Here is a 26,553-nt window from a genome sequence, read left to right as displayed (position 1 = left end):
TTTCAGAAGGGTAGTTACTCTTTCAAAAACAGTAACTACCCTTCTGAAAAACAGTAACTAATCATTCGTTACTCTTTCAAAAAAACAGTAACTACCCTTCTGAAAAACAGTTACTAGGTAAAGGTACTTTATTGTCACATACACATACATGTAGCAAAATTCATTCTCTACATTTAACCCATCCCTTAAGGGAGCAGTGGGTAGCCATTTACAGCGCCAGTGCCTTGATCAAGGGCACTGACCGGAGAACCTAGTACATGTTTTTGATGGTGTGGGAAACCGCAGCACCCGGAGGAAACATGGGGAGGACATACAAACTCCACACAGAAAGGCCCGGAACGACCTGGATTTGAACCTTGCTGTGAGGCCAACAGTGCTAACCATTGAGCCACCATGCTGCCCAAACTACCCTTCTGAAAAACAGTAACTACCCTTCTGAAAAACAGTAACTAATCATTCGTTACTCTTTCAAAAACAGTCATTAACTACCTATTTTTTTGTGTACCATATTGTAAAGTGTTACCATGATTTTTTTCCTGCTCGTTTCCTGACTCAATGATATTTAGACTTGCTCCAGTCATGTTTGGACACAGACCAGACTGTGATTACCGTGCAGAGCACAAACTCAAGTAATTGCACTGTAGAACTTAGCTAAACTTATCCAATGGCACATCATGACGTAACTATACCTGCAGGGCCTTTTTGTTGTACTGTAGACTGTATTTCGGGCCAACCTCAGCTCCTGGGAGATTGCAGATCTAAGAAACTGGAAGGTTTACCAGAACACCATATTGCTGTGTGTTTTATGCTTCCCCTGAAGTCCACTGCCATCTGCCACAAAGCTTAAATGGAATGTAATGCATTGGAGCAATATTAAATCAGTATGTCACAGGGATTAATTAAGTAACATCTACAAATACTACACCCCTGTTGCCTAAAACATGAAAAAGTTACCACAACCTGCTTTTTGCCTGGTCTTATGTTGGTCACAGTACAAGATAATGTTAAAATATCAGCTAATGTAATATGTCTCATTGCATACGGCTGTCCACTGTTGCAATAATCCTCTCAGTCTCTTGGTGACGCTCTTTTATAATGTCTGACTCATGGCGTCTCACCTTATCTGTGCCAGTGGAACTGGAGTAGAGCCGAGGGCTGTGCATGCTGTTTGTGTACGTGTGGGAGTGTATGAGGGAGAGAGTGTGTGTGTGTGTGTGTGTGTGTGTGTGTGTGTGTGTGTGTGTGTGTGTATGTGTGTGAGGGAGAGAGCGAGAGAGAGCGGGAGTGAGCGGGAGAGCGAGCAGTGGAGAAATTGGGACAGAGAGAGAGCAATCCAAGCAGACAGCTTCCCTAATAGAGCATGATTAACTCAGCTAGAGAAGCAGGGGACCGCTGGACTGCAGCAGCATTTTTAGTTCGATATTTGATGTATATGTTTAGGATTTAGCTATCATGGCGACAGTGCTTCTGTTTTTGAAAGCATGTTTAATAATGGACCAGCGAATACACTTAAAATGGTGGCTGCATTTTTTATTGTTTTGCCTCCTTTTTGGTGTTTCGTTTGGAGAAGTCCGTTACATCCTTCCAGAGGAGATGCAGCGGGGCTCGGTTATCGGGAATGTAGCGCGGGATCTGGGGCTGAAAGTGACGGAGCTTGATGCTCGTAGAACCCGTGTTGTAGCCGAAGGAACTAGCCAGCTGTGTGAACTGGACACTGCATCAGGCAATCTTTTGATCAGCCAACGGATAGATCGAGAGGAGCTCTGCGCGCAAGCCAGTGTCTGCATCCTACAGTACCAGCTTTTATTTGAAGATCCTCTTCAAGTATACAGCTTAGTTTTGGATATTGCTGATATAAATGACAACAGCCCAGTTTTCGCTGCAGGGAAGATACAACTAGATGTAGTCGAATCCACAGTTCTAGGGAGGCGCTTTCCGTTGGAGAGTGCGCATGACCCCGATCTGGGAACCAACTCAGTCCGTGAATATAAACTGAGCCCGAACGATCATTTTGCACTGGAAATGAGTACCCAAATAAATAGCAATGCTTATCCGGAACTAGTTCTTAAAAAGTCCTTGGACCGGGAGGCACAAGCTGAACATATACTGAAAATCAATGGAATCGACGGGGGAAATCCGGTCAGATCAGGAACTGCTTCTATCCATATCCGTGTTTTGGACGCCAATGACAATGTCCCAGTTTTTAGCCAACGAGTTTACAAAGCCTCTGTGCCAGAGAACTCTGCCATAGGGACTGGCATAGCCATGCTGAATGCCACGGACTCAGATGAAGGTGTTTATGGAGAGATAACCTACTCATTCAGTCACCTGTCAGACAAGATGGGAGGAATTTTTGAAATTAACCCTTTGAGTGGAGAAGTTCGGGTGGCAGGTGCTATTGACTATGAAGATGCTAGTATGCACGAGCTGGATGTTCAGGCTAAAGATGGGGGTGGTCAGGCGTCTCACTGTAAACTTATAATTGACGTCATTGACGTAAATGACAATAAACCCATGATGGAAATAAAGTCAGCCTCTGCTAACGTGGCTGAAGACTCTAAACCAGGAACTATGGTTGCTCTGATTAATATTTATGACCTGGACACTGGAAACAGTGGGCGCGTCACGTGTACAATCCCAGACAATGTTCCTTTTAAATTTGTATCAGAGGTAAAAAACTATTACATGTTAGTGACTGACGGAGTACTAGACAGAGAACTTGAACCCGAGTATAACATCACAATCACTGCCACTGATGCGGGCTCCCCCTCGCTTTCTAGTGTAAAAGTTTTAACAATCGTGGTCAATGATATAAATGATAATCCACCGAGTTTTACGCAGAGCGAGTACAATTCCAACATCTTAGAAAACCAACCCGTTGGCTCGTTTGTGATGAAAGTAAAAGCAGAGGACATTGACGACGGAACTAATGCTAAAATACTATACCAAATATCAAAGGACACACAGTCAGAAGTGTCCTCCTTCCTCACCATCAACTCAGACACAGGGGAGCTCTTCACATCACGCCTATTTGATTACGAACAGTCCGTTTACTTTCAAATTAAGGTGACAGCTCGAGATGGAGGCGACCCTCCACTCTCCACCACCTGCACTGTAAACGCTTTTATTAAGGACCAAAATGATAATGCACCTGTTGTCTTATATCCCGTCCAAACCACGGGGTTTATTGCTGAGGATATGGTGCCAGTTGAAGCGCCTAGAGGTTACCTGGTTACTAAGGTGGTAGCTGTGGACGCCGACTCTGGCCATAACGCCTGGCTGTCTTACAGAATAATCAAAGCAACGCGGCCTAACCTGTTTATGGTCGGTCTGCATACAGGAGAAATCAGAACGGTGCGTGCGTTCATGGAGGACGACGAACCGAAACAAACTGTTGTTGTTTTAGTAACCGATAACGGGCCCGAATCTCTCTCCGCCACCGCTACAGTCAGCGTAGTCATTGGGGACGGGTTGCCTGTTTTAAACGAACTCTTTGAGTTTGCAGATGAGTCACAGGACAGCGATAACTTAACGCTCTATTTGATTATCGCTCTGATAGCGGTTTCCTCTCTTTTCATCCTTTTAATCAGTGGAGTGTTTTATGTTAAGCTCTGCAGGCGTAGTTATGTATACCGTTCAACGACTGCTCTCCCCGTTTTCCCCACGACTTACTGCCCCACTAGTTTTGCAGACGTAAGCCGTAGTGGGACCCTGCTGAAAGATGACCGGTATGATTCATTCTTGACCACAGGGTCGTGGAGAGGCGATTTTCGTTTCGGTTCAAGTACAGACACTGACACACTGAAGCAAAGAAGTGCAGCCTATCAAAAAAATACGCTAAGGCGCACGAGTACAGACAGAGCTGGTCTGAAGGTGAGGGCAGGTGCACCGCATCCTTGTTATGTGGTCAAATGAGAGTCGTCCATAACATTGTGTATTTATTGTAAATATGATCCCTATGAGGTGAATTAAATGTTGACCCTTTGACTGCCAAATATTATGTTTACAATGTTAGCATTGTATTTGTGATTGGATATGTTGTCAATGCCGTGTTTAATGTGTTTTGTAATTTACTTGGAGTTTTGCTAACAACCTTAACCTCATCACACCACGACCTTAGACGGTAATCGTAACCCAATATTTTCGAAAATAGTATCATATTAGCATAAAAAAATAATATTTCTATTTACTCAGTTTTGTTTGCCTTTTTCGAAATCACAGATTGAAAAAGTTTACACCAGTTTGTTCTAACTTAGTAAGGCTTGTTTTGTTTGCCTGCCTCTTTTAATTCTTATTCTGTAACTACTTACTAGTATTATATATGCATGGTTGAGCTTTCTGACTACTTTATTTCCTTCCTTGATAATAACAATACAGTTCAGGAACTGTAGTACTATCTGTTAATATTTTGCTTTGTCCATGATATAGGCATCTTTTTCTCTGTTAATGTTTTTGGGGAAAAACCTTTGCCTTTGCACTTTTATTTTCCATTTTTTGACTTGGAATACACTGCAGCCACGTTTTGAGAATGCCATGTTATTTTTCACAAAATACCATGATTTGTTGTGTGACAGAGATATATTACAAGCTTTGCACTACATGCTATAAATTGAACAATATGTAAACACACTATGAGTGTATACGGATAAAAAATAAACCTTTGCATTGTCCTAATGACCTTTTGCACAGAATTTGTACAATAATTTGTCCAAGGACATGAAGGACATTTATATCAAAAACCAAAACTGAAGGTCATTAAAAAAATCCAAGGCAACTTTAGGTAACAAGAAAATGAAAACGTGGAACCTGACAATGACTTGCATGTATTTTTAGTACAACTACAACATGCTTCCCCTTAGGTTTGAGCAACAAGTATTTACAACATACTGGTGAATAAAACTCTTCACTAAAAGTGCAATGTTGTCATGCACTTAGAGATCATATGCATATGCTCCTAACTTTAAATATTTAGTTGGAATGAATGGCATTTCTCAAACATTCATTCTTTTTACAATGTGAAAGCCATTGCATTTGAATCTGTAGACAGTAAGTTAGTATCAGTAGTTAGTAAGTAGTGTAATGCTTCAATGTCAGCACTACTAAAACATTGCTTAATATTATTTACTGTGTATATGGCGATGGAAGTTTTACTATTGCATTGCTTCCAACACAGCTTATAATACAACATACTAAACAATAGACATATAGTAGGCTAATGTAATGTAAAAAATGTAATATAATGTAAACAATGTTAATTTATGGAATTTTGCAATGCATATACTGTGAGCCAGAAATCTCCACTTCTGTGCACTTGCATACACCAAACATTCCAGTTTTATTCCTATCTATTCTGAAGGGTTTTCAAGTAGGGTTTTGTTCATATAGCATTCATGGCCAGATTTATAGAACATTTTCTTCCTGAAAACATGGCTGTTGCCAGTATTTTGTGATTTACAGTGTGAACAAAATGAAAATGTTCAGAATTCTGTCTGTAAAAACCTTTGACAACAAAATGAAACAAGAATTTTGAACCTGGCTTTATCCAATATTCACTTTTCTGTTATGGGCATTATAAATTAGCCCATATTTATTTAGATAAGGCCGTTATTTGCATATTTAAACATAACATTTCAGAAAACTGGTAATGCATATGGGAAAGATGGTGATATTTATTAGTTAAAATATTTACCCTATTCACCTGTAGTGTCTTGACTTAAACTCTTCCTAAACTTCAACTCTCAATTAGACTCTTCTGGCCTCTTTAGCATCAACAAAGTTTCAGACATATGACAGTAAAAATCAAATGAGAAAACAGGAACACAAAGACAAAGAACTTTTAAAGTTACATAAACAACAGAAAACTAAATATAATTTATGTGCACAGATACATGTTGATTTGTACTGTAGTTTGGAACAGCAACAAGGTCAGTAATCAGTTAAAAACTTTCAACTTTCAGAACTACAGTCTGTGATATCATTGACATACTGTGTATGTCATATGACTTGCATGTTGTTGTTTTTTGGCTGTGTGCACCACATTGACTATTGCTGTATAAGAACGCGGCTGGCCGCTTAGGGAGATGATTGGGGAGGATGCGTGGGCGTTAACATATAGGATTTACAAGCCAGGGAGTGGAGTTCGCTACCGTGGAACATACCAGACTTTCACCCAGGAAATGTGTGTTCCTTGGGAGTGTTATAATACAAACCACGCACAATCTTTTCCTAAACTTCACTAGTCGTTTTGGTGCCTAAACTTAACTTCCGTCGCCGCATAATGCTCACCTTTTCTTGCCTAAACTTAATCTCCACCGAAATGACCGACAGCTCGCGGTGCTCTGTACCCAGCGCACAGTTACCTATTCTGGTGTAACTGCACCACCAACTACCGCTGACCTGACGAAGCACGACAACAGCTCGTGGTGTTCTGTACCCAGCGCACAGTCACCTATTCTGGGGTAACTGGACCACCACTACCGCTGACCTGACGGAGCACAATGTACACAATAGTCCACAATAGTCGGCGGCTCTGCAGTGGCTTAAACAGCTAGCAACTGCCGCTCTGTAGCCGATGTCAAGTGACCAGTCTGAGGTCTCCTATTTTCCATATAATACGTTTTAGTGTGCATAACTTTTCGTACGTGAGAATGCGTTGGACTGGTACTAGTAAAGTTGTTTTAATGAACATTTAAATGGCTTGCTCACATTGAAAACACGGTCACACAAAGCAGAATCCCTGGTAAAATAAAGATACACTCTTCACATACAGTGTTGAGTAAACTGAAGCATCAGTGTTCCATGTGTGTCATGTTGATTTTATTAGAAAACAAATCGTGCGTGCGTGCGTGAGTGTGTGCGCGTGTGTGCGTGCGTGTGTGTGTGTGGTCCTGACTGCTGCTGATTGTGTCATGGTTGTAAATCAGACAGGTTTGCTCATCAGAATAATTCCCATGTGAATTCATGTGTGTTGCTGTTTCATCTTCTGCAGGCTCATTTGTGCTCCTGATTTCAGCCATTGAAAAAGGGAAATAAAACAAGCAGTGTTTAATTTTAGGTATTATCTGGGTCACAAGAACACTGTTTTAAGCGGTGTCGTTGACAGTATTAGCATGATAAAAGTATGTCAATCAAACAGCTTCAAGCACAGGTCTCGGGTGCTGTGTCTGATATGGTCTGTTTCCCGATGCTTCATTAAACTGCAGTTGGCGTCTTAAGCACCAGGCACTGGAGTTAAGTGCTGGATTGTCGTAATGAAAGTGGCTGGCTTCTAGCTGACTGGGGGCTAACGGTAACTAGCTAGTTATATGTCCCGGAGCAGTTGTCAGCTCTCATCCCGACTGAGCCTCTCTGCGCCGGGGGAGTGAGGCAGGGTGTGCTAGCTAGCTGGCTAAATTAGCATTAGATTACTCGTATATCTATACAGCTAATGTTAACGTTACTGGTGAACTCATTCATGGGTTAGACCAGTGCTGTTAACCTTGGTCAAAACAATCATACTAAAAATAACTTTACGAGCATGTTGAATGATGTTGTAACCCCGTAATGTTACCACCAAGCTATAGCATTAAATTTAGCTACTTGTCAACCAGCACATTGTAGTAACGTTAAGCTGGATCGATATTGATATGCATCAATAAATAAGATCTCTGTTGTATTACTATGTTGCAAAATGTCATGTAGTACGAGTATTTTTTTCTGTGACATTGTATGATTTACAATTACTCTTGAACATCTGGGTGCATCATCAATATCATCTGGGTGCCGTGTTTTGACGGAAGTTACATGTAACTAGAGGGTGAGATGTTATGATGCCACTGACAGGCAGGAAACGCTCCGTGTCTGAAAATAAAATAACAGATTTCTCTGAGTTTGACATTTGGTGGAAACATTTAGGATAGTATAAGAACACAACAACTCATAAAAATATATAACATAGGTATGGTCGTTTTTAGACATTTTAATGCAGGAATGTTACATATTGTATCTTTAAGTGAAGGGATTTGAAAATGTGATTTCACTCAAGTTAATAATAAGATCACAAGATGAGGGCTGATACGTTAGGCTGGTAAATAATAAAGGAAGCTCTATAGAGTAATGCAAGTTGAATGCTCAGAAATAGACTAACTTTAAGCCTAAAAGTTATTTAAAAATGTGTTCCTCCACCTCGGGTTAAAACAGAGCTGTCTTTCATGGCAGCAATTCAACACATATATGATACTTGCTGCCAATTGACAGTCAAAATTACCTTCTGATAACTAAATTAAAATAGAAAAATACAACTCTATTTTTGGTTTGCTAACAATGTTCTGAGTGAGCAGAACAGAGCTGAGCAGATTGAAGCTATAGCTTTGTTGACAATATATTATTTGTATTTACAAAATAGCAAAATAGTTCTATTTAATTAAGGCGAGAAAAAGACTCCTTCATGAAATGGATTACCTTGGACATCTATCTGTAGTCAGATTAATTGTCAAATATATGCCATAGTTTGAGTGTATCTTGCTTGAAGGCAGGATGTTTTCCTAGAGCACTTTGTTTGTGGTGACATTCTCAGTTGCATAATATCACAGTATCTGTTATTTCAAGACCAAAACCAAACCATTATATTAGTCTTTATTTCACTGTGGATATGTGTAATGCAAAATAATGTGATACAATGTGATTAATTTGTGATTTTTAATTCATCAGAATTCATACTGTTTTCTTTTTTTCTCTTTTCTTTTCATGGTGCACTCCTTGAATAAAACATCAATTTTGATCCAGCAGGTAAGATGATTTTCATTTCCCTTTCTCTTTAAATCTGCACAGGTCTCTTTTATGTTTATATAACAGTCTCATCAACACCATGCTCAAACTGCCACAACCAATACGAAGGAATATTAACCCAGAATGAGCTTCCGTCCCTTTTTCCATGTCTATTCTTTAGTCTCTCTCTTTTCCTCTGTATCTATTTTTCACCACACACACACACACACACACACACACACACACACACACACACACACACACACACACACACAGTATATAACCTAGCTAGCAAAGTTAGACACATATCTTCCTAAATGCTGCTTTTTGTTTCAGATTCATACAAGACTGCGATTTTAAGCAGCAGTCTTGTAACACAGGCAGCTGCATTGCTCTTTTTGTGTACTGTGTGATTCCACCCAAGGTTTTAAACCATACATATTAATGATACTGCTGTGCAGTCATCGCCTGAATAATGCACAATCATCATGTGCAGAATGTTATGCAGTGGTTTCATACGATGGGAGTCCAATGCTCAAATGTAGGTCACTGCACTTAACACTCAGATTGAATCAGTAGCTAAAAGACTATCTCTCTATCTATCTGCGCCATTTACTCTGTGTTGTTGTATGTCCACAATTCGTTCTCAACATAGTTAACAAATTAGTTCTTCTCTCACATTTAAGATTATTGCAGCTGTTGCCTTTTTAAAGGACCTGCCGGGAAGTTGTGTAATTAATGGGAACCACTTCCCAACACACTACACAATATTACCATTGGCTAACCCACTTTACTACTTACTTACTTACCACTTTTAGTCAAATTATATCTAAAGGTGGTTACAATGGCAATTTCTATGTAAACAGATACTGAGAAAACATAAACAATGTAGTGGCTTTTTCGACAGGTTTTTAGTTTTTTTGGCTCTTTTCTTTTTCACTTAATTTTAATTAGGCCATGGTTGTGTGCATATATCTACTATTATGTGCGATTATATTATACACATTTACAATAAAGAGTTGTGCAGGAGGTGTGCACAAGTATGTGCAGCCAATGTGTCAAAGGTTGGTTAGTGTGGATGACGCTGGAACTGAAACTCTGCAGAATGGAGAGCAGTCATTAGCAGTATCTTACATGTCTACTCTGGAAAGTTGGTCTGTGGGACTTTATTCAAATGATATCAGCTCTTACATATGTGATCATTATAAAATGTTGATGGAGGGTTCAGGTTCACATGTTTGTACTGATACAACTAATTGCAGTTGTATAGTGGGCATATAAAAACCCTGTTGCACAGGGAGGTGTTTACGGTCTGTTTTGCAACTCTTGCTGTCCATGGTGCTGAAGTGTTGCTGTCCACTGAGATACTGTTGTCATTTGAGGACATTGTGCTGGGTTAACTTTAAAAAGACCCTGGTTAATTGAATTCCACAATGTTGTGACTAATAATAATAACAATAATCATCATAATAATAATAAAGCTAGTGATATTATTAAGCGACTGTGAAGTATTTCATTCATTTATATTTGTTTGTTTTTTCAACCTAAAAGTAACATGGACACAGTGCACATTAATATACATTTATGTTAATTTGCCATAGGGTAAGAATGTCTTCACTTTTATTTCTTTATGTACACTCTAGGCTTTGCTTAAAAAAAAATCTTTCATAGAGACATCAGCCCCATCGTCTTACACATTTATCATTTTGCCAACAGAAAAAATAGCTTTGAATTTCTGAGCTTTGAAATATTAGGTAGATGCTTCCTGGCAATTAAAGAGAGCACTTTCTCTGAATTAATTATTTGCCTTGCATTAGATTGAGCAAACACCTGCCAAATATACCACAACTATAGAACATATCCGAAACACTAAACTCGTTGAGTTGGATGGCTGGTTATACGGTCTCATATTTTAGCCTCTAAGTGATGCTGTTGCCTGGTAAATCAAATCTACCGTGCAATGTCAGACATTGCTGTCCCCTCCCCTGTCACTGCGTCATACAAGAGGAGATGATCGGTTTCATACGAGCTGAGGCTCATCGGAGACACAGTTGCTTTACACTTCTAAAGCTAATCTAAATTAAACTGTAATGTATGCGTTTTCCTCAGTGAGTTGAAATCTTCATTTCATTGTTCGATTTACTCTAAAACCCTGTTTCCACATGGCATTTAAAGAACATCCTCGACGCGGAGGAGTAAGATGGCGATTGTTTGGACGATTGCGAGGGGCAGTGTATCTGTTTATTTTTCAATTCATTTTTCTTAATCAAACGAAGGCACAGATCCGGTATTCCATCCCAGAGGAGATGAAGAAAGGGTCCCTTGTTGGTAACGTCGCACAAGATCTTGGTTTGGATTTGCAAAGGCTCCGTTCTGGCCGGGCCCGTATCGTGACCGGAGAAAACATCCAGTACACGGAGCTGAAGACAGACAAAGGGACTTTGGTTGTGAATGAGAGAATAGACCGAGAGCAGCTTTGTGGTGACGTAACACCGTGTAGCTTTACATTTGAGATTTTATTGGAAAAACCAATGGAGTTGCACCCTGTAACCATAGAAGTGTTGGACGTCAACGACAACGCTCCCACTTTTCAAAATAGTCACTTGAAATTTGAAATAAGCGAATCAGCTGTGCTTGGTTCCCGTTTTGATTTAGAGAGTGCGGACGATGCTGATGTTGGGGAAAACAGTCTGCAGAATTACATCTTAACTGCGAACGAGAATTTTGTTTTGAAACAACATGTGAATCCGGACGGCAGTAAATATGCTGAAATGGTGCTTCAGAAACCCTTAGATAGAGAAGAACAGCCACGCCTGTCTCTAAAACTGTTGGCCGTGGACGGCGGAAATCCACAGAGATCGGGTACGGTAAATATAGACGTCAACATTCTAGATGCCAATGATAATGCCCCTGTGTTTAATCAGTCTGTGTATAAGGCCACGGTGATTGAAAATGCACCAAAAGGCTCTCATGTTGTTACTGTGAATGCAAGCGACATAGATAGCGGCTTATACGGACAAGTAACATATTCATTTTCAAAATCAAAAGCAGGGATAGCTGATTTGTTCGATATAGATGAGGCTACTGGAAGAATATATGTGTCAAAGGAAATAGATTTTGAAGAAGACAAAAAAATTGAGTTCAGGGTTGAAGCCAAAGATCAAGGCGGACTGACAGATTCTAGCAAAGTTGAAATTGAGGTAATCGATGTAAATGATAATGCTCCGGTCATTAACGTTATGTCATTCACAAGTCCTGTGTCAGAAGATTCCCCTGCTGGTACCACCATTGGCATAATTAATGTGAAAGATCTTGATTCAGGTGAAAACGGACAAGTAAGGTGCACGATCGAAGGCAATGTTCCTTTTAAAATTAAATCCAATGTGAGAAATTATTATGCATTGATCACTGATGCTGCATTAGATCGTGAAAATCTGTCAGAATGTAATATCACTGTTATTGCCTCAGACGCAGGATCGCCACCTCTCTCAATTAAAAGAACATTTTATCTTAAGGTCTCAGATGTCAATGATAATGCTCCAGTATTTCCACGAGACTCTTATAGTGCATTCATCACAGAGAATAACTATCCAGGTGTATCTATACTAAGTGTTAATGCTAAAGACCTCGATGAAAACCAGAATGCCCGTGTTTCCTATATTTTGGAAGAGTCTGAGATAGGCGGATCTCCAGTTTCTGAATATGTATCTATAAATGCAGAAAGTGGAGTGATACACGCAGTGCGCTCTTTTGATTATGAGCAGATCAAACATATTGGAATTACTATCAAAGCGCAGGATGGAGGCTCTCCTCCCCTCAGTAGCAATGTGACAGTGAAAATACTGATCCAGGACCAGAACGACAACCCTCCTCAGGTTCTGTACCCAGTCCAGACTGGAGGCTCTCTGGTGGCTGAAATGGTGCCTCGTTCAGCAGATGTGGGCTATCTGGTCACTAAAGTGGTGGCTGTTGATGTGGACTCTGGACAGAATGCCTGGCTCTCCTATAAACTGCAGAAAGCCACAGACAGGGCGCTGTTTGAAGTGGGCTTACAGAATGGAGAAATAAGAACTATCCGCCAAGTCACTGATAAAGATGCTGTGAAACAAAGACTGACTGTTATAGTGGAGGACAACGGGCAGCCCTCTCGTTCAGCTACAGTCATTGTTAACGTGGCGGTGGCGGACAGCTTCCTGAAGTGCTGTCTGAGTTCACTGACTTTACACACGACAAGGAGTACAATGAAAACCTGACTTTTTACTTAGTGTTGGCTTTGGCTGTAGTTTCCTTCCTCTTCATCACGTGTTTAGTGGTTATTATATCAGTGAAAATCTACAGATGGAGACAGTCTCGCATTCTGTATCACTCCAATCTCCCTGTGATTCCATATTATCCACCACGTTACTCAGACACTTTGGGGACAGGGACTCTCCAACACGTGTACAATTACGAGGTGTGCAGGACGACTGACTCCAGAAAGAGTGACTGTAAGTCCGGCAGAGCTGGTAGTCAGAACGTGCTGATAATGGACCCCAGTTCTACAGGGACGATGCAGCGGATACAGAGTGAAAAGAACATCCTGGATGAACCAGACTCTCCTCTAGAGGTTAGTTCAATAATGTAGATTTGTCTCTGTGCAGTTATTTCTCCTTCTGTGTTTAGTTACATTGATAGTGAAGTGCTTTACTCTATGCCGTCCTTTTCATCACCATGGGCAGTATCTCACGTTGCAGCACTTTATAGGAATACTGATGTAGAACTTAAACATATACTCATTTCTCAGTTAGTGAAAAGCGGACTGAGATATTGGGAGATATTTTAGTTTCTAAATGTGCTTGCACAGCGTGAGTGGTCAACTGAGTCTTTTAGTGTTCATTCACTCGTGATAGTTGACGGAAATGGTTTGTAAGTGACTAAAATGATTCTACTGACAGGCAAAAATGCTCCTTTCACTGCAACATTCAACATTGCTTCCTAAGTCGTGATAAAGTTGTAGTTGCTTTTTGTTATTTTTTGTGACATGATTGCAATGTTCTATGTATTCACACTTCTGCATATCTTTTTTTAATCTAAATTAATATGAACAATTTAATACTAAACGTCAGGGTGAGATATAGCCACTGCTAATGCTTGCTCTTGAGGGAATTACTGGAATTGTTGGGGCTTTGGAAATTATAGAGTGTGGTCTAGACCTACTCTATCCGTAAATTGTCTCGAGATAACTCTTGTTATGATTTGATACTATAAATAAAATTGAATTGAATTGAGAATATTTTAATTATGAGGTTATTGTTCTTTTGCGGAAGATTGTGTTTAAAATGTTTTAGATTATTTAGATTTTCCACCAATCAAATTTAATCAACCACTTTATATTTCCATAAATAATTATATATTGTGTTTCGGATTTTGAACTCTAAGGGACGCTGTTGGTCAATCTAACACATTCTCTAAAAATGTACCACACAGTCCCCTCCCTAACCACCGTGTCTTATGAGATAAAATGAGGTAGTAGTATGCACTGTGGGCTGGCATTCGAGGAAAACAGACACGTATTAACTGATAACTCCATTCAGATATATACGGTAAACTGAAAAGTTGACACAATTTTTCTTTAGAGGTACGTTCAGTGCTTTTTTTTCTTCTTCTCAAGAATACGTACTGTGCGTTGATCGTTGATGAGCATATTTTTGTTTTGCTATGGCATGTGGAATAACACCCTACTCCCGGTGCGTAAAATGGCGCTTTGGCTGCGGACAGAATTGGAAGCTTCTGTTCTTTCTTATTTATCTTAACCACATGGTCAGCGGACATATCCGTTATTCAGTCCCAGAGGAGATGAAGAAAGGCTCCCTAATCGGTAATGTAGCACAGGACCTTGGTTTGGATCTGAAAAGGCTTCGTTCTGGTCGGGCCCGCATCGTGACCGGAGAAAGCATCCAGTATACTGAGCTGAAGACAGACAAAGGGATTTTAGTCGTGAAGGAGAGAATAGACCGGGAGCAGCTTTGCGGAGACGCGACGCCGTGTAGTTTCAGCTTCGAGGTGATTCTAGAAAACCCAATGGAGTTACATCAAATTACAGTTGAAATAACAGACATAAATGATCATTCCCCCACGTTCAAAAGAAATAGCATCAATTTTGAAATCAGCGAAATAGCTAATACTGGCGCTCGATTTCCATTGACAAGTGCAGAAGACCCAGATGTGGGTGTCAATGGACTCAGAGAATATTTTTTGACCGAGAATGAGAATTTTGTTGTGAAACAAAACTCGAATGCAGATGGAAAGAAATATGCAGAGATGGTGCTTCAGAAGCCATTAGACAGAGAGACGAATCCTAATCTATCTCTAAAGCTCATAGCTGTAGACGGTGGGACTCCGCAGAGATCTGGTACAGTAAATATAGATATCACTGTTCTTGATGCCAATGATAATGCACCTGTTTTTAATCAGTCGGTGTACAAAGCTACAGTAATGGAGAACTCTCCCAGAGATACTTACGTTACCACTGTTAATGCTAGTGACGCAGATTTCGGGTCAAATAGTATTGTAACATATTATTTTTCAGATCTCAATAGTGTTATCGGGAATGTATTTATGATTGATAAAACAACTGGCATTATTTTGATAATAGGTTCTGTTGATTATGAAAAAGACAAAAAGTACGAACTGAGAATCGATGCAAAAGATCAGGGGGGTTTGACAGATTCAAGTAAAGTCATAATTGAAGTAATTGATGTAAATGACAACGCCCCTACCATAAGCGTCATGTCATTCACTAGTCCTGTGTCCGAAGATTCCCCTTCTGGTACAACCATTGGCATCATAAATGTAAAAGACTTGGATTCTGGTGATAACGGTCAAGTAAGCTGTAGGATTGAAAAAAATGTACCTTTCAAGATTAAATCTAATTTAAGAAATTACTATACTTTGGTAACAGATACGGCATTAGATCGTGAAACTGTTTCAGAATATAACATCACTGTTGTTGCGACAGATGCAGGAATGCCTCCTCTCTCAACTAAAAGAAGCTTTCATTTAAAGGTCTCTGATGTAAACGATAATGCTCCAGTGTTTTCACAAGGTGTTTACAATGCGTTTATTGCAGAGAATAACTCTCCAGGCGTTTCTGTTCTCACCGTTAGTGCTAAAGATCCTGATGAAAACCAAAACGCCTGTATATCTTATATTCTGGAAGGTATTAATATCGGCGGATCTCCAGTTTCTGAATATGTTTCTATAAATGCAGAAACCGGAGTGATACACGCAGTGCGCTCACTTGATTATGAGCAAATCAAACAGCTGGTTTTCGTCATCAAAGCGCAGGATGGAGGCTCTCCTCCACTTAGTAGCAATGTGACTGTGAAAATACTGATCCAGGACCAGAACGACAACCCTCCTCAGGTTCTGTACCCAGTCCAGAGTGGTGGCTCTCTGGTGGCTGAAATGGTTCCTCGTTCAGCAGATGTGGGCTATCTGGTCACTAAAGTGGTGGCTGTTGATGTGGACTCTGGACAGAATGCCTGGCTCTCCTATAAACTACAGAAAGCCACAGACAGGGCGCTGTTTGAAGTGGGCTTACAGAATGGAGAAATAAGAACTATCCGCCAAGTCACTGATAAAGATGCTGTGAAACAAAGACTGACTGTTATAGTGGAGGACAACGGGCAGCCCTCTCGTTCAGCTACAGTCATTGTTAACGTGGCGGTGGCGGACAGCTTCCCTGAAGTGCTGTCTGAGTTCACTGACTTTACACACGACAAGGAGTACAATGAAAACCTGACTTTTTACTTAGTGTTGGCTTTGGCTGTAGTTTCCTTCCTCTTCATCACGTGTTTAGTGGTTATTATATCAGTGAAAATCTACAGATGGAGACAGTCTCGCATCCTGTATCACTCCAATCTCCCTGTGATTCCATATTATCCACCACGTTACTCAGACACTTTGGGAACAGGGACTCTCCAACACGTGTACAATTACGAGGTGTGCAGGACGACTGACTCCAGAAAGAGTGACTGTAAGTTCGGCAGAGCTGGTAGTCAGAACGTGCTGATAATGGACCCCAGTTCTACAGGGACGATGCAGCGGATACAGAGTGAAAAGAGCATCCTGGATGAACCAGACTCTCCTCTAGAGGTGAGTCAATCATTTTAGCTTTGTCTTTTAGACCCCTTTGTTTTCTTTCTTTGTTAAGTTGCATTGATAAAATTGTTGCGCTCAATGCTGTCATGTTCAGCACCATGGACAGCGTCTCAGTCATCCTCGCCTGATAGAAATGCTGCTTTCTGTTAATTTTTAAAGATACAGCTTAAGAAAGCATTGGCTCTTGAACGAATATCATACGAACTTTGTAATTTAACTGTGTTATAAAAAAACATGTTTTGTTTAAAAGATTGCCAAAGAAAAACCACTTACCATAGAAAAGAGTTGAAAAAACTGAATTGTTCGTCTTTTTCTCGAAATTCCGAACCGTCCCAGATTGCTTCTCGCCAAAATTTGAAGAGATTATGTAAAACAGCTCCAGAGTTAGGCCAAAAAAACACTAAGAGGATAAAAAACTTACATAGAACATGTCCAACTTAACCTTTAAATCCACCATTTGCATGACCAAGGAGCTGTAAAATGCATACAATTCTTCATGTTGTCAGCTGTAAAAAGATCCAAAGCGTTGCTTCCAGTGAGGCATGGTCATGTGATGAAAATTCAAGCCTAAGCACCAAAACACAGCACAGCATATTGGTAAACAATGGTGGAAGAAGTATTCAGATCCTTTACTTAAAAGTGCTAATACCACACTGTAAAAATACTCTGTTACAATAAAAGTCCTACATTGAAAATGTTACTTAACTAAAAATCTGTAAGTATCATCAATAAAATGTACTCAAAGTCAGTCATTTGGACTTTAGTACAGTACTTCAGCAAATGTACGTAGTTACATTCCAGCACTGGTGTAAAGTGTGTACAAATGTAACTAATTATTTGTGTGAATGATATAGAGCCAACATTCTTTTTTTCCTGTATTGTATATCCATGTCTTCCCCTAGGGAAATGTTGAATGATCTGATTCAGTTGTTTTTTAAATACATTATCGAATAAATCGAACTTTTTTTCATTGTTGTGTTTAATGCCATGATGACTTTGTTATACAGCTCAAAGACATTTAGGAGCTATTCCTACTTCTGCCCATCGTTGTGCTTGTTAAACTTAGATGCCAGACTTGCCCATAGATTGAAAAATTAGCTCACAGTGCGTAATAATGTGACAAGAGCAAAAAAACTCTCAAACATGGATTGATTTTCAGTCTTGGAAAGGTAATGCTGCATTAATAATTTTCAAACGCCACATATCTGTGCAAATTTTACAGCCAAAGTTCTTATTTAGTTCTTTAAACAATGTAATCGCTTGGCAAGTAAGGATGCTGTTATTATGGTTTACATCAAATGTACTTCGAAAAGATGAAGTGAGCATACAGTCATAGCAAATTATAAAGAAAATGTCAATACCGAACATTAGGATAATGCAGAACCCGGACCCAAAACATATGGCTTCACAATAGTGACATGACTAGCCTTCTTCCTAGATGTGCACTGCATATTACAGTTGAACTCGTCGTACTGCAGAATTGTTGGATATCAATGTATTTTAGAGGTGAGTGATTAACCTCCACATCTGTCTTTATAATACCTTGCAAACCATTGACTCATCATTGTAGCGAGTCATTAATATGGTTTTCGAGTTTAAACATGTATATTTACATAAAAATAACAATTTTATGTATTCTATTTCAAATCAGTTTATTCTTTGCAGTGCACTGCTGGCGAATTGTTTGAGAATTAGATTTAATTTCCTTATTTTTGACAGGTCCCTTTGTGACTTACTTTTAAACAGAATCTGTCCTTTTACAACATCCTGAGTAGAAATATGTTTTAATTTGTAAATACTTGACATTCCAGTGTGATTTCCACACGAGGTAAAGATGAATTCAGTGTGTCTGCTTTAGACCATTAAGGGCCCTATTCCATGTTCCCCTTTTAGACTCTAAGGGACGCTGTTGGTCAGTAAATATTCTGTGTTATGTCGTCATTCAGTCCATCCCCCGAGTACAGTGAAGAAGGCTATCTGTATTTTGTCGATGTTTATTACACGTAAGAGAGACCATGGTCTCGCAGACTTGCATGTAAAGATTGAAGACGTGTTTAATTGTAAACAGCAAACGGATATATCAGAACCAGCTTTACCCTCATATCAACTGGATACAGATTTTTTTTTAATTCTTTGTCGCCATGATGGCAACTCGAGGATCTCTCACCATGTGCGAAATATGGTCTTTTTTTTATGGATTACGACGGCAAATAGGACTGCTGATGTTTCTGCTTCATGTTGTTAACATGGTAGGTGGCCAGATTCGTTATTCTATACCAGAGGAGATGAAGAAAGGCTCTGTTATTGGTAATGTAGCTCAAGACCTTGGTTTGGATCTGAAAAGGCTCCGTTCTGGTCGGGCCCGTATCGTGACCGGAGAAAACATTCACTACACCGAGCTGAAGACAGACAAAGGGATTCTAGTCGTGAATGAGAGAATAGACCGAGAGCAGCTTTGTGGAGACGTAACGCCATGTAGCTTCAGCTTTGAGGTGATTTTAGAAAACCCGATGGAACTACACAGAATAACTGTTGAGGTTTTGGATATAAATGATCATGCTCCCGTTTTCCCAAATAAAGAAAAAACTATCCGTTTTGAAATCAGTGAATCAGCTGCAGTTGGAGTGCAGTTTCCACTGCAGAGTGCAGATGATCTGGATGTGGGGCAAAATGCGTTGCAAGATTATATTTTATCACCAAACGACAATTTCATTTTGAAGCAACATGCAAATCCAGATGGAGGTAAATATGTTGAAATGGTGCTCCAGAGGTCTTTAGACAGAGAGAAACATCCCCATCTGTCCTTAAAACTAATCGCAGTAGACGGAGGAACACCACAAAGATCTGGTACAGTAAATATTGATGTCAATGTGTTAGATGTCAATGATAATGCTCCATTGTTTAACCAATCGGCCTATAAAGCATCTGTAATGGAAAACGTCATAAAAGGCTCTACTATCATTACAGTTAATGCTACAGACGCCGACAGTGGTTCAAATGGACTCATTACTTACAGTTTGTCTAAAATGAAAGGAAGTGCAGGAAATATATTTACTATTGATGAAAACACCGGCACAGTTTCTGTGTCTGGTCAGATAGATTATGAAAAAGACAGAAAATATGAGGTGAGAGTCGAGGCAAAGGATCAGGGTGGCCTAACTGGGACAAGTAAAATTATATTAGATGTTGCTGATGTCAATGACAATGCACCAGTTATAAATATTATGTCATTTTCAAGCCCCGTATCTGAGGATGCACCTCCTGGTACGACAATTGCTATTTTGAACATAAAAGATGCAGATTCTGACAATAATGGGCAAATAAAATGTTCCATAGATGGCAAGCTTCCCTTTAAGATCGAGTCATCTATAACAAACTATTACAATTTGATCTCAGATCAACATTTTGATAGAGAATCCGTCTCAGATTATAATATAACAATAACAGCCACCGATTTGGGGTCTCCGCCTCTTTCTAGCTCAACAAAAATGCATCTTAAAATATCTGACGTAAACGACAACGCACCATTATTTGATAAAAGCAGCTATTCTGCTTACATCACAGAGAATAATTCCCCTGGAATTTCTATATTTGCGGTCAGCGCGCGGGACTCTGATTGGAATCAAAACGCCAGAATTTCGTATCTTTTAGAAGATAGCCAAATCAGTGGTAGTCCAGTTTCTACTTATGTTTCCTTAAACTCTGAAACTGGAGTTCTTAGCGCGGTTCGTTCTTTTGATTTTGAGCAAATCAAACAGCTTCAGATAGTAGTCAAAGCGCAGGATGGAGGCTCTCCTCCACTCAGTAGCAATGTGACAGTAAAAATACTGATCCAGGACCAGAATGACAACCCTCCTCAGGTTCTGTACCCAGTCCAGACTGGTGGCTCTCTGGTGGCTGAAATGGTGCCTCGTTCAGCAGATGTGGGCTATCTGGTCACCAAAGTGGTGGCTGTTGATGTGGACTCTGGACAGAATGCCTGGCTCTCCTATAAACTGCAGAAAGCCACAGACAGGGCGCTGTTTGAAGTGGGCTTACATAATGGAGAAATAAGAACTATCCGCCAAGTCACTGATAAAGATGCTGTGAAACAAAGACTGACTGTTATAGTGGAGGACAACGGGCAGCCCTCTCGTTCAGCTACAGTCATTGTTAACGTGGCGGTGGCGGACAGCTTCCCTGAAGTGCTGTCTGAGTTCACTGACTTTACACACGACAAGGAGTACAATGAAAACCTGACTTTTTACTTAGTGTTGGCTTTGGCTGTAGTTTCCTTCCTCTTCATCACGTGTTTAGTGGTTATTATATCAGTGAAAATCTACAGATGGAGACAGTCTCGCATCCTGTATCACTCCAATCTCCCTGTGATTCCATATTATCCACCACGTTACTCAGACACTTTGGGGACAGGGACTCTCCAACACGTCTATAATTACGAGGTGTGCAGGACGACTGACTCCAGAAAGAGTGACTGTAAGTTCGGCAGAGCTGGTAGTCAGAACGTGCTGATAATGGACCCCAGTTCTACAGGGACGATGCAGCGGATACAGAGTGAAAAGAGCATCCTGGATGAACCAGACTCTCCTCTAGAGGTCAGTTGGGGTAATCTTGCTTGGCCTCTGTGCTTTTTTGTGTCTTTCTTTCTATCTTTTCCTTTCCATTCATAAATAACAGTTGAACAATATACTTTCACTTTTAGCACCATGGACAGCATGCCAGTTAGTTTAAGTCTTTTAGTAAGAATTATGCACTGCAAAACTCTTCTCAGATATAGCAGACGTGTTTAGTTGTAAACAGCAAACGGATATATCAGAACCAGCTTTACCCTCATATCAACTGGATACAGATTCTTTTTAATTCTTTGTCGCCATGATGGCAACTCGAGGATCTCTCACCATGTGCGAAATATGGTCTTTTTTTATGGATTACGACGGCAAATAGGACTGCTGATGTTTCTGCTTCATGTTATTAACATGGTAGGTGGCCAGATTCGTTGTTATATACCAGAGGAGATGAAGAAAGGCTCTGTTATTGGTAATGTAGCTCAAGACCTTGGTTTGGATCTGAAAAGGCTCCGTTCTGGGCGGGCCCGTATCGTGACCGGAGAAAACATTCACTACACCGAGCTGAAGACAGACAAAGGGATTCTAGTCGTGAATGAGAGAATAGACCGAGAGCAGCTTTGTGGAGAAGTAACGCCGTGTAGCTTCAGCTTTGAGGTGATTTTAGAAAACCCGATGGAACTGCACAGAATAACTGTTGAGGTTTTGGATATAAATGATCATGCTCCCGTTTTCCCAAATAAAGAAAAATGGACAGCATGCCAGTTAAGTCATTTAGTAAGAATTATGCACTGCAAAACTCTTCTCAGATATAGCAATTTCTTTCAAGTCGTATGTCATACAAATTGTATTAAAATGTATTTAATTTGTATTTCCAAAATACATCAATGTTGACATACTGTATATGTGAACTGCATGCACTTCCAAACTATGAAATTTAAACTTCTTACATTTCCATTGCTCAAAACTATTTAATATAAATCCTCATCATAAATCAGTTTAATATAAGCGACTGTTGCTGCTTCCACATCAGTCTTCATGTAACAACCTTCAAGTGATTAAATTGTTTTAATAGAGAGGTCATCGATGCTATTTTAGATTGAAAACATTGGTATTTTCAGATTGCTTGTGTGGAACTATTGACTTAAAATTGGTAGTTCAATGTATTCATTTGGACTGTGTTGTACTGTGTAGGTTAAGTCTATTCTCTACTGGAGATTTTATATTTTCCTTTATCTCTTTGCTTTAGTGCGTATTTTCTATAGTTCAAGTTTTTACTGTTTGCAGTCGTAGGATTCACTGCATGACATCATAAATGATGAGGGCCCGATGTACTATTTAATATGTCATACGCTTATTTTTGTCTATTTCAATTTCGAGGCCTGCGATGGTATTTCTCATCTATATAGGAGGAATTGTCGGTATACTGTTACTATGAAAATTGCATTTGCAATGATATTCCCTCCTTTTGTTGAAATTCATTGACTGGACTCTAAGGGACGCTGTTGGTCAAGTAAAAACAAATCTGAACAGTGTTTTAGGCGGTGCCTTTTTTACGTTCTGCTTGGTGGTGAGTGGATATGATTGAAACAGTAAAAGACGTTGAGGTGGGTACAGACTGGGTTTGATTAGATTTTTTTCACCACAAAAGCAAGATAGCTGGAAATACAAATCTCTATTATAAACTTAAATTACGTTTTTGTAATACTTCGGTTTTCTAAGAAACACGTTTGGATAGTATCATTTCATATAATTTATTTGGTAACATGGATTTCGGAAAATATGACTACCGGACTCTAAGATGGCGTTTGCGCTACAGAATGACGTCGCAGAGCATGCTATTTCTTTTTTTTTCAGTCATATTGTCAGTGGTCAAATACGTTATTCAATCCCAGAGGAGATGAAGAAAGGATCCATAATTGGTAATGTTGCATTGGACCTTGGAATAGATATGCAGAGGCTCCGTTCCGGTCGGGCCCGTATCGTGATCGGAGAAAGCATCCAGTACACAGAGCTGAAGACAGACAAAGGGACGCTGGTAGTGAATGAGAGAATAGACCGAGAACAACTTTGTGGAGAGATAACGCCGTGTAGCTTCAGCTTTGATTTGATTTTAGAAAACCCGATGGAACTACATCACGTTACCGTTGAAGTATTGGACATTAATGATAATTCACCTTCTTTTCATCAGCACGAGATGCAATTGACGATTGGAGAATCAGCCGCACCGGGAGCACGTTTTGTTTTGCCAACAGCCAATGATCCTGATGTAGGAATCAACGGGCTTCAGGACTATAATTTATCTCCAAATGAAAATTTTATTTTAAAAAAGCATTTAAATTCTGACGGAAGAAAATATGCGGAGATGGTACTTGAGAAACCATTGGATAGAGAGCGATATCCAAGTCTGTCCCTAAAGCTGATTGCAGTGGACGGTGGAACGCCACAGAAATCTGGTACAGTAAATATAGATATCACTGTCCTAGATAATAACGATAATTCTCCTGTTTTCAATCAGTCAGTTTATAAGGCCAATGTAATGGAAAATGCCGCAAAAGGTACCTATATTATAACTGTAAATGCATCTGACGCAGATAGCGGATCAAATGGTTTGATTCATTATTCCATTTCCAAAATGCAAGGCAGTATTGACAGTTTATTCGAAATTAACCAGACGACTGGTGTGATATTTCTTTCAGGGCAGGTTGACTATGAAAAAGCCAAAAAATATGAAATACGCATTGAAGCAACCGACCAAGGAGCTTTAACAGACTCGAGTAAAGTCGTAGTTGAGGTGATTGATGTAAATGATAACCCACCTGTCATTAATGTGATGTCATTCACTAGTCCTGTGTCCGAAGATTCTCCTTCTGGTACAACCATTGGCATCATAAATGTAAAAGACTTGGATTCAGGTGATAACGGACAAGTAAACTGTAGGATAGAACAAACTGCACCTTTCAAGATTAAATCTAATTTAAGAAATTACTATACTTTGGTAACAGATACTGCATTAGATCGTGAAACTGTTTCAGAATATAACATCACTGTTGTTGCGACAGATGCAGGAATGCCTCCTCTCTCAACAAAACGAACCTTTCATTTAAAGGTCTCTGATGTAAACGATAATGCTCCAGTGTTTTCACAAGGTGTTTACAATGCGTTTATCGTGGAAAATAACTCTCCGGGTGTTTCTCTTTTAACCGTAAGAGGGCAAGATCCTGATGAAAACCAAAACGCCCTTATGTCTTATATCCTGGAAGATGCTAATATCGGCGCATCTCCAGTTTCTGAATATGTTTCTATGAATGCAGAAACCGGAGTGATACACGCAGTGCGCTCATTCGATTATGAACAAATCAAACAGCTGGTTTTCGTGGTCAAAGCGCAGGATGGAGGCTCTCCTCCACTCAGTAGCAATGTGACTGTGAAAATACTGATCCAGGACCAGAACGACAACCCTCCTCAGGTTCTGTACCCAGTCCAGACTGGAGGCTCTCTGGTGGCTGAAATGGTGCCTCGTTCAGCAGATGTGGGCTATCTGGTCACTAAAGTGGTGGCTGTTGATGTGGACTCTGGACAGAATGCCTGGCTCTCCTATAAACTGCAGAAAGCCACAGACAGGGCGCTGTTTGAAGTGGGCTTACATAATGGAGAAATAAGAACTATCCGCCAAGTCACTGATAAAGATGCTGTGAAACAAAGACTGACTGTTATAGTGGAGGACAACGGGCAGCCCTCTCGTTCAGCTACAGTCATTGTTAACGTGGCGGTGGCGGACAGCTTCCCTGAAGTGCTGTCTGAGTTCACTGACTTTACACACGACAAGGAGTACAATGAAAACCTGACTTTTTACTTAGTGTTGGCTTTGGCTGTAGTTTCCTTCCTCTTCATCACGTGTTTAGTGGTTATTATATCAGTGAAAATCTACAGATGGAGACAGTCTCGCATCCTGTATCACTCCAATCTCCCTGTGATTCCATATTATCCACCACGTTACTCAGACACTTTGGGGACAGGGACTCTCCAACACGTGTACAATTACGAGGTGTGCAGGACGACTGACTCCAGAAAGAGTGACTGTAAGTTCGGCAGAGCTGGTAGTCAGAACGTGCTGATAATGGACCCCAGTTCTACAGGGACGATGCAGCGGATACAGAGTGACAAGAGCCTCCTGGATGAACCAGACTCTCCTCTAGAGGTCAGTTGTGGTAATCTTGCTTCGCCTCTGTGCCTTTGTGTGTCTCTCTTTTCCTTTCCATTCATAAAGAACAGTTGAACAATATACTTTCACTTTTAGCACCATGGACAGCATGCTTGTTATTTTAAGTCATTTAGTAAGAATTATGCTACTGCAAAACTCTTCTCAGATATAGCAGTTGCTTTCAATTCGTATGTCATGCAAATTGTATTAAAATGTATTTAATTTGCATTTCCAAGATACATCAATGTTGACATACTATATATGTGCACTGCGTGCACTTCCAAACTATGAAATTTAAACTTTTTACATTTCCACTGCTCAAAACAATTTAATATAAATCCTCATCCTAAATCAGTTTAATATACGCGATTGTTGCTGCTTCCACATCAGTCTTTATGTAACAACCTTCAAGTGATTAAATTGTTGTCATCGATGCCATTCTAGAATTAAAACATTGGTATTTTCAGATTGCTTGTGTGGAACTATTAAGTTAAAAGTGGTGGTAGTTCAATGTATTCATTTGGACTGTGTTGTACTTTGTAGGTTAAGTCTATTCTCTACTGGAGATCTATTTGTTTTAGTGCGTATATTCTATAGTTCCAATTTTTACTGTTTGCAGTCGTAGGATTCACTGTATGACATCATAAATGATGATGGCCCGACGTACTATTTAATATGTCATGTGCTTATTTTTTTCTATTTCAATTTTGAGGCCTGCGATGGTATTTCTCATCTACATAGGAGGAATTGTCGGTATACTGTTACTATGAAAATTGCATTTGCAATGATATTCCCTCCTTGTGTTGATAGTCATTGACTGGACTCTAAGGGACGCTGTTGGTCAAGTAAAAACAAATCTGAACAGTGTTTTAGGCGGTGCCTTTCCTACGTTCTGCTTTG

The 26,553-nt window shown here is 39.9% G+C and overlaps 5 protein-coding genes and 1 pseudogene across 8 annotated transcripts in view; all 6 read left to right on the top strand.

Annotated features, from left to right (window-relative positions):
- The window catches only part of LOC114562568 (protocadherin gamma-A11), a 262,197-nt gene that overhangs the window by 91,968 nt on the left and 143,676 nt on the right, over window positions 1-26,553 (top strand). The window lies entirely within an intron of this gene.
- On the top strand, window positions 1,355-4,597 carry LOC114562570 (protocadherin gamma-A2-like). Its single transcript, XM_028589040.1, has one exon. It carries the CDS (start codon window positions 1,453-1,455, stop codon window positions 3,913-3,915), a length of 2,463 nt encoding a protein of 820 aa, XP_028444841.1. The 5' UTR covers window positions 1,355-1,452; the 3' UTR covers window positions 3,916-4,597.
- On the top strand, window positions 10,908-13,417 carry LOC114563260 (protocadherin gamma-A7-like; annotated as a pseudogene).
- LOC114562571 (protocadherin beta-16-like) lies at window positions 14,329-16,980 on the top strand. Its single transcript, XM_028589041.1, has one exon. It carries the CDS (start codon window positions 14,443-14,445, stop codon window positions 16,897-16,899), a length of 2,457 nt encoding a protein of 818 aa, XP_028444842.1. The 5' UTR covers window positions 14,329-14,442; the 3' UTR covers window positions 16,900-16,980.
- Window positions 18,907-21,661, top strand: LOC114563259 (protocadherin gamma-A11-like). Its single transcript, XM_028590107.1, has 2 exons — window positions 18,907-21,479; window positions 21,656-21,661. Exons 1-2 carry the CDS (start codon window positions 19,029-19,031, stop codon window positions 21,659-21,661), a joined length of 2,457 nt encoding a protein of 818 aa, XP_028445908.1. The 5' UTR covers window positions 18,907-19,028.
- LOC114563258 (protocadherin gamma-A3-like) lies at window positions 23,251-26,481 on the top strand. The gene is made up of 2 exons (XM_028590106.1): window positions 23,251-25,650; window positions 26,464-26,481. Exons 1-2 carry the CDS (start codon window positions 23,251-23,253, stop codon window positions 26,479-26,481), a joined length of 2,418 nt encoding a protein of 805 aa, XP_028445907.1.

This window comes from Perca flavescens, chromosome 10, assembly GCF_004354835.1.
Source record: "Perca flavescens isolate YP-PL-M2 chromosome 10, PFLA_1.0, whole genome shotgun sequence".
In the NCBI taxonomy this organism is placed as follows: domain Eukaryota; kingdom Metazoa; phylum Chordata; class Actinopteri; order Perciformes; family Percidae; genus Perca; species Perca flavescens.
The sequence above is the reverse complement of the archived record's forward strand: the minus strand, read 5'-3'. Positions and strand labels throughout refer to the sequence as shown.